Below are 13,482 nucleotides of genomic sequence, written 5' to 3' on the forward strand. Positions count from 1 at the left end.
CAAAATGTTTCATTTCCACCAGGCGAAAATGTTTCGTTGCCACTTCATTGTTTTGACTTTTCTCGCCGATCATGAATTATTAACATAAAAGCGCATACATCTAAATGAAAGGTCTGGAGACTTTCCTGCTGAAAGGTCAACGGAATCAATAACGTTCCCACAGAATGGGTCCGTTCCGCTGACCCAGCGTTTTCCAATGAAAACCGATTCCACTGGAAAATTTCCCACTGGCTGTGCTTCTGAGGGTCCATTTGCTAATCCACGAGGGGGTGTGATGGGAGCTGAAATTCAAGGAGCTGTAGTAGAGGGGCAGATTGCAGAGAGCGGGGGCTCCGGGTTCTCATTTCCTCCCCAAGCAGTTCAATGAAGCAATCTAGAATAGCTAAGAGTCATTCCAGAAACGGTTTGTATTCAGGCACTCACAGAACCGCCGCGGGGTAGATTTTCAGCACAGCATTTCATGGGGTTATAGGCAGAGATGGAGAACACACCCAGACAGGTTTGGAATTTGCAGAACTTCATCAGGTTTTGATCTTTTGCAGAACAAAACCCCAAGGTGGTTGGGGTGCAGATTTGGTTTTTATCCAGACGCCCAAGGTGTATTATGGGGGTTGGATAAACACTTGCACAGCGCTTCCAACACATTCAGCTTATCCACTGTCATGATGCCAGTAAGCAGCATCCCCATTTTACAGATGGGGAAACTGAGGCACAAAGCAGTGACGTGACTAGTCTAAGGCCACAGAAGGGGCCAGCATCAGAGCCTACTCTGTACTCTGATCACTAGAGCAGAAGCCTCTTCCATTATAATGCTGCAAGCTTTGATCCATCTCTACCCATACACTTAATTCCCCCATACAGCTGCACTGGAGATGCACCAGTCTACATACAGGAGAGCAGGCATATCTCCATTACCTCAGCCCTCGTTGCAAGGCACAGAGGGACCATCATGCACATCCCCGACAATCTGTTGCATTCCACACGGGCTCTGCCCCCAAAGCAAAAAGAGCCCCCAACACCTGGCCCCCAAACAAGTCATGGGAAGCGTATCCAAGCACGCGATACCTCTGTTTCCAGCCGGCGGGAATCCGAAAGAAATTCCGCTTACTACTAAAGATCTGGCTAGAGGGTGGAGAATAAAAGATACAGAAGAAAAGAAAGAGAAAGTTAGTGAGACAAAAAGGGGTGTGGTGCGGGGGGGTGGCCTCGGAGCCCGGCTCTGCTGAGGCCTGGAGCAGTGGCATTGGGTGTGGACATCGCCACCTTCCGGCTGGGAAAAGGAGAGCAGCGTCCAGCGAGGAACATCCCCCGGCAGTAAAGCCAGCAATGCGCGGTGTGGCAGGAAGACTACAAAAGTAAAGCTGGACCCTGAGAATCTTGTTCCACGCGGGCTCACGTGGCTAAGAAGAGCGTTGGGAGGCTGCTCTGTCGACGAGAGAGGGCTGTGTACATGGAAGGAGCTAGTTAACAGAGACGGTGCCAGCAGGTGGCACTCAGGACTACATGGCATCGTCTGATCCTACAGAGCCCAGGCAAACGGATTCTCCCCTCTGAGCTCTTCACCGTGGTATCAGTGGTGGGCTCTGAGCCCTCGAGGGCCCTGCCCATACCCTTGTCATGGTTTGATGCATCTCCCCTAAAGAGCCCCATTTATCGAAACAAAACGCTGCTGGTCAATTTGACTGGCGGGCAGAGCCCTGGGCCAGAGTTAAACACCATCCGAGGAGAGAGGGCCAAACAGCAGGCACCACCAGCTCGGGCACACCTCTCCTCACCCCCATGAGAGGACACGCAGAGACCTCTGGCCTTCCGAGGCAGGCGTGGCAAACCACCCGAACTGCAGCCAAGTGACCCACGGAGGCCGTGACCCCGAGGTGTTTGGGGCGGGAGTGACCCCACCGGTGATTGCGCCGAGGAGAGACAAAGGGCTTTCCCTTCTGACCTTACCCTGAAGGGGGCATCATGGCAGTTCCCTAGATTTTATTTCAAGCCAAGATCTTACTGATGGCGTCGCGCGACCAGGGCCCCCTAAGGTGCGCTGGGAAGGTCCTGTGGTACAGTTTGGAACCGGCTAAACTGCACCTGTTGCGTGTAAAAGGCAAGGAGCACAAAGCACTGTAGTTTGTGTAGGTCCTACATAAACACCACCACATTTCCCCCTCAGGAAGGAGGGGTGTGTGTGTCAAATTTCTTAGCAATGGAGCTCTCTGTAAAAACAGGTCGTTAGATGGATATTAAATAAAAACAAAAACATTTTGAATCTGAGCAACTCCCCTCCGCCCCCGACCTCCACCAGGCTACTGTAGCAATCTTAGGACAGATCAATATTTTGATCACAAGCTACTTGGCAGCATCTCTTTCAACACCACACAGGTTATTTTCCGCTCGTACCCCCCCAAATGGGTTCCCTGGCCCCGAGTACATTTCCTGGAGCAGCGGGTGAAGAATTTCAAAACACCTGGAGGGAACCTACCATATGGTGACTCTTTGGGTGGGGGAAAAAAATACAGACACTGTGGCTTTAAGAGGAAGGTTACCTGAGACGTAAACACCTTGGGGGCGGTGCGTCTTCCTCTTTCCAGCTTCTGGGAATGAATGGGGATGCAAGAGGAATGGCAGGGAGGTGGAGATGGGGAGGAGAGAAAAAGAAGATGATAATGTCATGAGAGGTGATGTTAGCACAGGAGACGAAAGGACCAGGTGGGGGGGATATATGGACCCTTCCAACAGCCTCTCACCTTAGGCCCAGTCCAATCAGGTGGCTGAATGCTATGTTGGACTGGCCCATCGAGATTGCAATACCTGCAGACTTCCAGACACCCTCTAACATGCCCCAGCCCGAGGCCCCACCGCTGGGCCAAGCACTGGGAACGCTGGTGTTATAGTGATGGGGCGATTCTCATCTCAGCGCCCGTGGGGTGGGCAGCAATTGACTCAGTGCCCCCTGGCCCCCTTTGATTCGGCAGCCCAGAGCACCCAGGCTTGTGGGACCGCAGTGCCATGCTCAGTTCCTGTGCATTGCCTCCAGGGAAGCAGGCCAGGAGTGGGGGAGGGCTGGATGGCTTCTTCTCTGGATGAGAACATGGACAAGGAGAGAGATTCATCCTGCATTTCGCCCTAGGGCCCAGGGAGCTGGCTCCATGAGAACAGGAACGGACTCGCAGCGTCTCCAGAGACTCGCAAACGAACCTTCTGGGAGGTTTGACCAAAGTTCCGTTTTTCAACGTTGAGTAATTGTTCATATTTGCCGCGTGTTCCCCGCCTGGTGAAGAGGGAGGGAGCGTCACCAGGTGCTGGAGAGGTTCTAACACAGGTATCTCCAGCCTGAACAGAAGCAGGGTGCAATGATCATCCCAGCACTCAGCCCTTTGCACCCCAAGATCTCGATGCTCTTCACAGATGTTGGGGGTCAGTGTCATTCCCCCTGTTTTCCAGATGGGGAAACTGAGGCTAAAGGCAATCCAGGAGCAGAATTCTTATTGTCCGACCCCCAGCCATGGGCTCTAACTACACCGGGCTGCCTCCCGGAAGCTTTCCGCGAAGGAAAAGCCAGTTCTTGTTAGGCGTCCGTCTAACTTTGCAGACCGCTCTGAATTCCAGGCGGCTAAGCCAGTTTGAACCACTGCTTTGGGGTTTGCCTGGGGCTATTTAGTTCTTTTTGTGTTCTTCCAAACACAGCCTTACTCTGGGACCGCAGGTTTCCTGGATGCTACCTTCAGACACTGCATCCGCTGCAAGTGAGCACATGGGCCAGAAGGCAAGGGCAAGCCCCGGCACGCAGACCTCATCCTGAGACCCCACTGTCTCCTCTACTGCAGCTCCTGGTCACAAAGTCCCAGGGTCATTACGTCACCGTTAGGGACTGATTCTGCATTCACCGCACACCCATGTCAGAAACGCAGGATTGGGCCCATTCGGTGTCACCACAAGGCAATTTCTGTCTTTGCAGGACACTTACCAGAAGGATCCTTCAGTGTTTTCCCCAATTCGGAACTGGAGGGCCGGTTACGAGGCGGTTGTGCTCGGATCCCTGCTAGGCACAGTTGACTGCTGCAGAAGCATGACACAACTACGGAGTAGCTGAAGGCGAAGCAGGGCCTTGTAATTATGGCTCATGGAAGAAACCGGAACAGAGTTAGCTGAGCCCATGAGCTCAGAAAGGTGAGAGGTCTGCGGGAGCTAAGCGGTTGGGATAGTCTCCTGGCATCATGCATCAGCTCTAATGAAAACTAGAGCAGTCCGGTGCTCCGAGAGCCAAGCCAGCTTCTCTTCATTTAACCGGTTCGCCCCCGTTCCTCGGAGTCCCACGAATCCCTCTGGGACATCATGATGCACTGGGGCAGAAATGGACGAGCACTTCGCACCATCCAGCCGACACATCCGCCAAGGGGCCGAACCCAAGAACCGGCTGGGATTTCACAGGCTGTTTGACACATACCTGGGTGCTTCACAAGCATCGTAGACTAGCTGTGTATTGACCAAAATAGTGCTCTGCTCTCAGAGGCCAGAGCCTCCTGCTCCATTCTCTCCCATCAAGCTGAGAAACCGCTGGCCAGCATCTTCCACGTTGCATCTCCCGGAACCTCCCGTTGCCCAGGAGAAAGTTCCAATATGGGCATTCTGGGGTGGGTTTCTTCCAGCTTCTTAACCCCCGGAGTGGAAGACAAGTCTCCAGGAAAATCTTCCATTCACCAGCTTTTACATTCATTTTCATCCTAGCTGGGGCTCTGTAGTGCTGGTATTTACTAGAGACGACCAGGGGACATTCTGGAAGCTCAGAGTGCCACCTAGCTGGGCCCCACAGCAAACGCACAAGTCTCCGTGATTAGCCTGATTCCACTTCATGACGCTAATGGAGTTAATAGACCTTCCAGCTCTCCGGTTCTCCACATCCCCGTCACGGTGGGGGCACCCCTTCTGTGGACTCTGGATTTATGCTCATCAAATGCCCCACTCCTAATGGTGCTTTCTAGAGAAAGGCACCTGCCCCCTTTAACCAAAGCCTGCCTCAGACGAGCAAAGGAAGAAGGCCTGGCAAAGAACACCCCCCCGCCTCCCCGCAGGTCAGCTGGAGTCGGGGAAGAAAACTAGGAGAGGAATTAGGACCCGGTAGGAGTAAAGCCCATGGGAGTGTGTATTACCCTGTGGGGACACGAGAGAACAGCAGGGGAATCACATGCTCGGGATCCGTGCGACCCTAACCCTCGTACCCAGCGTGTGGGGATGAAACACCCTCGCAGGCGACCTGCTCCCCCAAGACCAAACTAGCTCAGGACACTTGGGAGAAGCGATTTCCTTGTTCTCGGGGAACAGCACCTCCAGTCACACCGGGAGGGGCTCCCCAGAGCACTCAGCCCCGCCTTCCCAATTTCAATGGGAACAGAGTTAGGCTAATGCCGAGTGCTTCTGAAAACCCCTGCCGGCCTGTCCTCCAGCCTGCGTGCATAGCCTACCAACTCAGTGCTCTGAGCCCAGCAGGTCCCCTCCTCCTCCGTCCCGCGGAGCCACTGGTCATCATAGCTAGCTGCCTCTCACTCCGCAGAGCCAGCGTTAGCGCCTTCCTGCTGCGATTACCACAGCGCTTCGGGCCCTACCTCCGTATCCACGCGACTCCTAACCCAAGGAGAAGCCATGTCGCCAGAGGGGGCGAGCCTCCTTCCTTCCTTCCTAGCACCCCTCAAGAGACCACTCCTGCTCACGAATTAACCTCCACAGAGCATCCCTATGTACACACCATTACACAGTGTCTTAAGAATAATACATAAGCAACCAATTCATCCCAGACTGTAATTCCACTGGGGGGTCATGGAGACATCACAAACCACGAATACCTAGCACTTTTAATACCTAGCACTAATATCACCTAGCACTTTTAATCAGATCTCAGAGCGCTTCATAATCTTTCAATGTATTTATCCTCACGGCCCCCTGTGAGAGAGTCCTTCCCACTTAGCCCCATTTTCCAGATGGGAAACTGAGGCACAGAGAGACTATGTGACTTGCCCAAGATCACAAAGGAAGCCTGAGACATAGCAGGGACTTGAACCAGGTCTCCCAAGCCTTCCTCTAGTGCCCTAACCTCTGCACCACCCTTCCTCTCTGCTGGGAGTTTCAAATGCAGGGTTCCATTCTGCAGCACACTGGAGCTGACCTGCCTCGGCATCTGTCACTAGGAGCCTCTTTGAAGAGAGGCTGAAGAGACGTTTGGAAAGGAGACAAGCAAGAGGAGATACGTGAGCGGTAAAGAAAGTACAGAACAGCACAGTGCACAGGGCAGTCTAATTTACCCTTTCCCATAATGCCAAGGCAAAGAGGCACTCAGTGACACGGAAAGGCAATGTGTTTAAAAAAACAACAACAACACAGATGAAGGGAAATTCTTTTTTTTAAAACCCAGTATTTGGTTAACCTGGGGAACTCACTGCCACAAGACAAGCTTGAGGCAAATTCCTCAGTGAAATTCAAAACAGAATTAGGCATTTCTATGAATCAGATCACTAGCTAGGATTAAAGTGAGAGAGACCCGTCCGTTTCTCCTACTTCAGGGTTTTGCCATCTCGGGTGGTAGCTCATGAAGAAATTTACCAGCGAGATATCATCGCACAATTAGGGGCATGCTACAAAATTAGATGCACGTTGGGGCATTTGCTTTTTCACCTGCAGCATCGGCGTTGGCCATGGATAAGGGAGCAGAAGGGCCAGCTGTCTCTTACGCTGTGTTGACACATACAATTCCTGGAGTTAGCTAGGATACATCACATGTAATACACATTTATTCAGGGTGTGCACCTAGGCATATGCTCAGGTCACCAGTTTAAAATGTCCCGAGTGATGTTACTGCACAAGAGGTAGGTTTGACCGTTATGAGCGATTCTGAGCATATGACGCTGCACGGACTCTCAGAGTCCGTCTGCAGGGCAGTGTGAGGTGTGGCTGCAGCTGGAGCAGACAGACCTATGTTAGTTTTAATTGCAAGATGCACGGGCGTGGGCTTCAGCAGCACGAGTACCCATAGGTGCCGACTCCGTGGGTGCGGCGGGGTTGGAGCACCCATGGGGAAAATTTAGCAAGTGCTCCGCACCCAGTGGCAGCCAAGCTCCCCCCTCCTCGCCTCCTTCTCCCACCCCCCCTGAGCATGCCGTGTGCCCGCTCCTCCCCCGCCCTCCCAGCCCTTCCTGCCCCCCAACAGCTGTTTGGCGGCGCTTAGGACTTTCCGGGAGGGAGGGGGAGGAGCGAGGACGTGGGCGCGCTCAGGGGAGGAGGTGGAGATGAGGCGGGGACTTGGGGGAAGGGGATGGAATGGGGGCGGGAAGGGGGTGGGGACTTTCGGGAAGGGGTGGAATGGGGGTAGGGTGAGGGTAGTGCAGGGGTGGGAAGAGGCGGGGCAGGGGCAGAGCCAGGGGCGGGGGGGCATCGAGCACCCACTAGGCAGAGGGGAAGTCGGCACCTATGTAATTACTCAGGCTCCGGGTGCACTTGTACAGCCCAGGTTGCCACGTCAACATTACGATTTGTAGCTATGCCAGCCTGGGTGTGTCTATCTGAGCTGCAATCGCGGTAGTGTAGACGTACCCTAAGAGCACCGGCGCACTGGGAATCCTAGCATTGGGATCCTAGCACCTCGGGCATTGGCTTGGGATGCTGGATTCCCCCTGGGTGCTGGAGAGCCCCTGGGAACACAGAGCACAGCCAGGTGGATTAGGGGTGATCTGTGCACGAGGGTGTGTCACACCCCTGCGCGAGTTGTCTGTGGGGACTGAACCTGCCACCTTTGAGTCTGACAAGCAGAATCTCTAGTGCTTGTACTAAACGACTAGATCCATCAGCAGACACATAAACCTCTATACATGGTCCAGCCACTACAGGGAGACCAGGAGCCAGCCAGGGGTTACACCTGCCACCAACACGGACAAAAGCCAAACCACGCTCAGAAGACAGGAGGAGAGCAGCGCCAGCGACACACACACGCACAGGGCCAACACTGTGGGGAGGGGGGGGAGAGACAAAGGACACACCAAGGAGCGGTAGCTGGGGGCACCCTACCTTTCCCCAGAGCAAAAAGCAGGGGCGATGGTTTTCTGGCCAGAGGTGAAGGAGTGATATGGCGGTGGGGCTCCGTCAGGAAACCTTTTCACCTCTGAATTCCTAACTCCTCCGTTGCGGACTCGGTGCAAATGCTCAAACATAAGGACCAGCTCTCTGGGGGTGGGTTCAAATAAAAACATGGAGAAATTAAACCTTCCAAGGCAAAAAGAAATCACAGCCACATGAATGAACAAAGCAGGGATCCAGGCAGGCGTAAAACAACTCCCCCCCCCCAACTTTAAAGACAGTTTCTTAGCAGCTTTTATCAGGCATTTGTAGGGGTCGAACTGGGCCAGCTCATGATAGTTTGGGGGGGCTGAGGGGGGCTGGTACGTTCCTGTGCTCCACAATCTCCGCTTTCTTTTTTTTTTTTTTTTAAATAATTAAGCCTCTAGCCTTATGGCAGTGAAGATATCCTTCAAAATAGGACATGAAGGAATGACGTCTGTCTGAGTCTGCAGACAGCCTAAAACAATAGCTTTGAGGGAGCTTCCCCATTTAGCTCAATGAACTGTTTACTCTGAAGCCTAGTGATAGCAGTTTAAATGTCACCTTTGTTTGGTATATCACCAGGGGCGGCTCTAGCTTTTTTGCTGCCCCAAGCACAGCAGGCAGGCTGCCTTCGGCGGCATGTCTGCTGGAGCTCCCTGGTCCCGCGGATTCGGCGTACCCGCCGCCAAATTGCCGCTGAATCCGCAGGACCGGCAGACCTCCCGCAGACATGCTGCCGAAGGCTGCCTGACTGCCGCCCTCGCAGGGACCGGCAGGGTGCCCCCCATGGCTTGCCGCCCCAGGCATGAGCTTGGAGTACTGGTGCCCGGAGCTGCCGCTGTATATCACAAGAAAGAAGAGGAATGATCCAGTCACGAAGATTTTCACAATCTACAGTGAGTGGCGTCGCGTGTTGTCGCGAGTGGGCAGAGCTGGGAAAGTACCACCATGTTTTCAGGCAGTTTGATCGCTGGGATTGTTTACAAGGAGTTTGGCTGCAGGCAGACACAGTTGGGTCTGTCCCAATTTTTCAGTGCTCTGCACAAACTCAGATGATACAAGAGAGACCGTGACATGTTGCTCACGCTGTATGTCTGAGAAGACCCTTTGCATAGAGACGTAAATCGTGCAATGAAACAAACGGGCCCGATGCGCCTCTTGTTCCCCCCGGCTGTAAATCAGAAGCAGGGGCACTGCTGGAAAGCCAGTATCGGGGAGCGGAGGGGCAGCCCAGTTTCTAATCCTCTCTCCTGCAACTGACCCGATGCAGAATTCTGGCCCTGCTTATGCCAGTGGGGGGCACATCACGCACCTTAGAGCACAACACTGAGCTTGCAGGGCAAGGTCTCCTTTTAGCACGATACGGTTGATGTTACAGTCTCTAGCCTTGAGCCAAAGCCCATTGAAATCGATGGAATGACTCCCGTTGATTTCAGAAGGGCTTTGGGTCAGGCCCCCGGGTGTCTTAATGCCAGTCACTGAATGACTGGCAGACCCGGCAGCATTTTGCATCTTCCTTCTGAATATTTTACATCTGTGTGCTGTCTCTCCTAGGTACTTGAGTGCCTCTCAATCTTCCAGGTATTTATCCTCACCACACCACCGTGCTATGGTGGAGATGGGAAATTGAGGCACGGGGAAGCTAAGGAACATGCCAAAAGCTCACACAGGAAGTCTGTGGCAGAGCAGGGACTTGAACTATCATGTCACAGGGCCATCCTATCTCTCTCAAATTGTGGAATCGCATGAGAGCACAGGTATAGTTTGACTTCTATATCTGGGGGGGCAGCTCCAGTCAGGCCAATGGGGCCTCATGTTGGGGGGCAAATTCTGTGCCTGCCTGAAGCTTGCAGTTGTGGGGGACAACACCTCCCCTGGCCCCTTTAAACTACGCCTGTGTCTGAGAGCTGCTGAACTCTGGGGAAGTTTGGATCCAACTCTGGGCGCCACCTCTGTTGTTTATTTTAAAAACAACCCCCACACTAGACAGTCTTCTGAACGGGACGGGCTCAAAAGTGACAGAGAAGCGAATGGGGATTCTAACGTAGGGCAGTCCTTCGCAGTTTGGTACCTCGGGTTAATTTCTGTGCCGTGGTGCTGCTGGGAATTGAGGGATTTGTGTTTCAGGCTGCTAAGAATTCTGTCTTTGTAAAATAAAACCACGGGTCATGGCAAAGAAACACCCACTGTAGGACAAAGCAGACAAAACCTAAATCCATGGTCAGCAGCAGAAGGGGAGGGGAGGGGGGGTCAAGCTCTGGGGGGAGGGGCATGTTTCCTTCCCTGACTCAAGCATGCTGGTGTAAAGTGGGGCAATTTTATTATTTGCCTAATATCAGTGCGCTTGGCGCTGTACAATTGACAACACAGAGCCAGACTCTGCCCCGTGCAGACCAGCAACACAGATACGTGGTGGATGGACACAACTGGACAATCCAGAAGCAATGACGATTCCGGGTGTTGTCCCCCTATACAACGCTATTTCTTAGCATCAGAGGCCTTGGGAATTCCCCTTCCAACAATGTATTCCTAAAGGATCAGGGGGAAGAGCAAAGGAGGTGGGTTGATTTAACAGGGGAGGCAGCATCCATGGATACCCAAAGGGCCTTCGCCTCCTTCCTCCCTTACACAGACATTGTCTTTCCTACTCTGCCCTCCCACCTCCCCAGAGGCGACACATGGGGCTGGCCTGCAGCCCGTCAAGTCCAGGTCTCAGAGCGCCAAGCAATCCTCCCGGCTCCAGCTAATTTCAACAGCAGCCACCAGCGGAATCCGTCCACTTCGGTCCCATCAGCAGCAGGGCTCCAGCTTATCTGGGAAACGTTATGGGAGGGGGGAGAGAGACAGAGCGGGCAGGGCTGGAATGGATGCAGCGGCCGCGGGTCTCCGAAGGGAGCGGCCCCTGGGGGTGATGGAGGAGGATGGAGGAGGAAATCAGGAATTTTCGCAGCGGCTCCATTCCGCCCCTGCGCCCCATAGACACTAGCTCGGCAGGAGACAGAGGATGATGGGGGAGAGCAAAGTTGATTTTGCCCTTTATGGATGGGCTGGATAGAAAGTTCAGCTCCGCCTCCTTCTCCCAACCCACCTGGATGAGAAGGGGCGCCGTCCTGGGGAAGCTATTAACTGCAAAACCTTTGGCAACCCAAGCACCCCTATTCCTCCCCCGGTCCCGCCATTAAGTTAAGTTATTTCCACTGTCAAAAGGAATTCTGGTCCTCAGGGCTGTGTATATCGATTCAATGGACTGGCGGGCTGGGAAATGCCGGCACAGGAAGGGTTAACAGAAATCTCAGCCTGACTGCGTTTCAGGTCTCGGACCATCGAGCCAACATAGGGGCCTTGAGCCCGGTTCTGATCGCCCCTAACACCTGGTTTACCCCAGAGCAATGCCCGACTTCAGCGGGACGGCTCCCGTTTGACTCCAATGTAAATGGGGGAGAACAGACACTGGCTTGCAGCATTTGACATCTCAGCTCCAGGGGTGCCTCAAAGTCTGGAATCATAGACCAGGGTCCAGTCTGTGCCCCACTTTCCCGCCCTCCTCCCCAAAAAGGATGCTAGGAATTCTACCATTAGATGCCCACAGTACATGCCTGGGGTGAGCATGCGGAGTCTTGCCTCATTAAACCAAGTGGGCTGTGCATACGTGCCTGATGGCACCAGCGCTGATAAACTGCTCTCTCTGGAAGCGCATCTGAGCATCACGGTCACGTGAGCCCTTGTCAAGGTGCAAAGGTTTCGGCGTTCTCCCGCACGGAGAATGCATCTCCAGAGAGCGACCAGGGGGCACCGGCTCTGGAGTTTTGAACTGTCATGACGCTGAAAGGGTTAACTCCATCAGCTAACCCGGGACTCGTCCCTCTCCCTGCGTCAACGCCCGTGGGGCCAGGGGGGTAATTCTGCACCCTGCCTCGGTGACCCCCCCCCTTTTCTGGGGGGAACAATGGGACTCCAGCCTCTGCAGCCACACGAGGCATCTCCACCACCTCTGCTGTGCCCGACAGCCAGAGGGCTGGCAGGGAAGGTGGTGGTGAGCAACATCAGGCTACATACCCAGTTCCTGGGGCAAAGCTGCTCACATCCACGCTGCTCCTAAGCCCTGCGGGGTCGTCCAGTGGGCAGGGCCGAATCCTGCCCTCAACAGACACGGAGGCAATTGACCTTCAGAGCCCTGCATACGTCACTGCTCTCGGAGGAGGAGACTGCTAGATGGCAGGGACCACCCTTCCCCTTCCCCCCACAGCACCCAGTCTGTGGTCACCCGCGTGGCGTGGCGCCTACCTGAAGGATGGGAGAATGCTGTCATAGTAACACCAGGTGGCGGTCAGGTAGGCTCGGCTCACGTCTGTCGAATACAGGCGCCAGGCAGCCTGCACCAGAGAGAGAGGGATGGTGTGGTAGTGTCCACGGAGGAGACGCCAGGAACTGGCAGTGCAGGGAGAGGTGCTGTTGGCAGGACCGAGGGGCACTGGCAGGGTGGTGCCCAGGGATGCGAAGGGATTGGTGGGTGAGTGAACGGGGAGCCCAGGACTGGAATAATAGTGAATGCTGCAGGGTCAGGCCAGAGGTGGCTGGGCACAGCTGGGCACATGGGAGCTCGCAGTGCCCTGCTCTATGACTCGGGGTCTAGGTCGGATGCTGCAGGCAGGAGTTCTCATCCTGGCATCTCAAAACAGCTTGGCCCCCCTGAGGGCATCAAAATTCACTCCCAGTTCCACCCCCCTCCCTTGAACAGACAGCAAACAGCAGCCGCAGGCCGTGAGTCAGCACCTCCTGCTGCCACCTGGTGCCCATTGATCCACAGACCCCATTCCTGCTGGTGGTGCATCGGGTGCATTAGCACCCCGTCTTTGGACGGTGCAAATGCCTCTGCCCCAGCCGGACGCCCAGGCTGCGGGGTGGGAAACGGTCGAACTGGCTCAGATCAGACGGACCAAGCGCAGACCTGGAGGCCTTTTGGGGGTTCTGTGTCTGAGTCAATCAGAGGGGAGCACAGGAAAGAGGGGTATGTGGGGGGGGGATCCACTCCCTCCCCGGGGCACGGCGGGGACAGCTAGGAAAGCAGAGCTAGTGGGAAGCTCTCCTGGTGCTTCGCTGGGGATGAGGGGGGGACAGCACAGGGCCTAGCCCCCCCAGCAGCTCCGCCCACGCCAGACATGCTGACATGAAACTGGCGTAGCTGGAGTGGAGAACCAGGCCCCCTGTTCTTCTCACCCACCCCCCGCACCTGCCTGTTTCAAGCCGTTCTCCCCAGTCTAGCCTCTCGCTGAGGCTTCAGGTAACACTCCCAAGAAGCTGGTGCCATTAATTAAGGAGCGATCACAATGGAGGAGCCTTATCGGAGACCTCGCGGCTTCCCATCTGCACGCACGGCACATCAGCGCCTGATGAATGCCGGGCAGC

At 54.7% G+C, this 13,482-nt stretch overlaps 1 protein-coding gene across 4 annotated transcripts in view; it reads right to left on the reverse strand.

Moving 5' to 3' along the window:
- Positions 1–13,482, reverse strand: part of KCNQ4 (potassium voltage-gated channel subfamily Q member 4) — a 76,330-nt gene that overhangs the window by 14,808 nt on the left and 48,040 nt on the right. For 2 of the 4 annotated variants that reach the window (XM_065576794.1, XM_065576792.1), the window contains exons 8-10: positions 12,361–12,449; positions 8,044–8,199; positions 1,066–1,122 (exon numbers count right to left, since the gene is read on the reverse strand). In XM_065576794.1, coding sequence (XP_065432866.1) covers positions 1,066–1,122; positions 8,044–8,199; positions 12,361–12,449 — 302 coding nt within the window. The remainder of the gene's footprint in view (positions 1–1,065; positions 1,123–8,043; positions 8,200–12,360; positions 12,450–13,482) is intronic. The other 2 variants (XM_065576793.1, XM_024104256.3) reach the window with 2 other exon arrangements.

The sequence above is a fragment of the Chrysemys picta genome, chromosome 23 (genome assembly GCF_011386835.1).
Source record: "Chrysemys picta bellii isolate R12L10 chromosome 23, ASM1138683v2, whole genome shotgun sequence".
In the NCBI taxonomy this organism is placed as follows: Eukaryota; Metazoa; Chordata; order Testudines; family Emydidae; genus Chrysemys; species Chrysemys picta.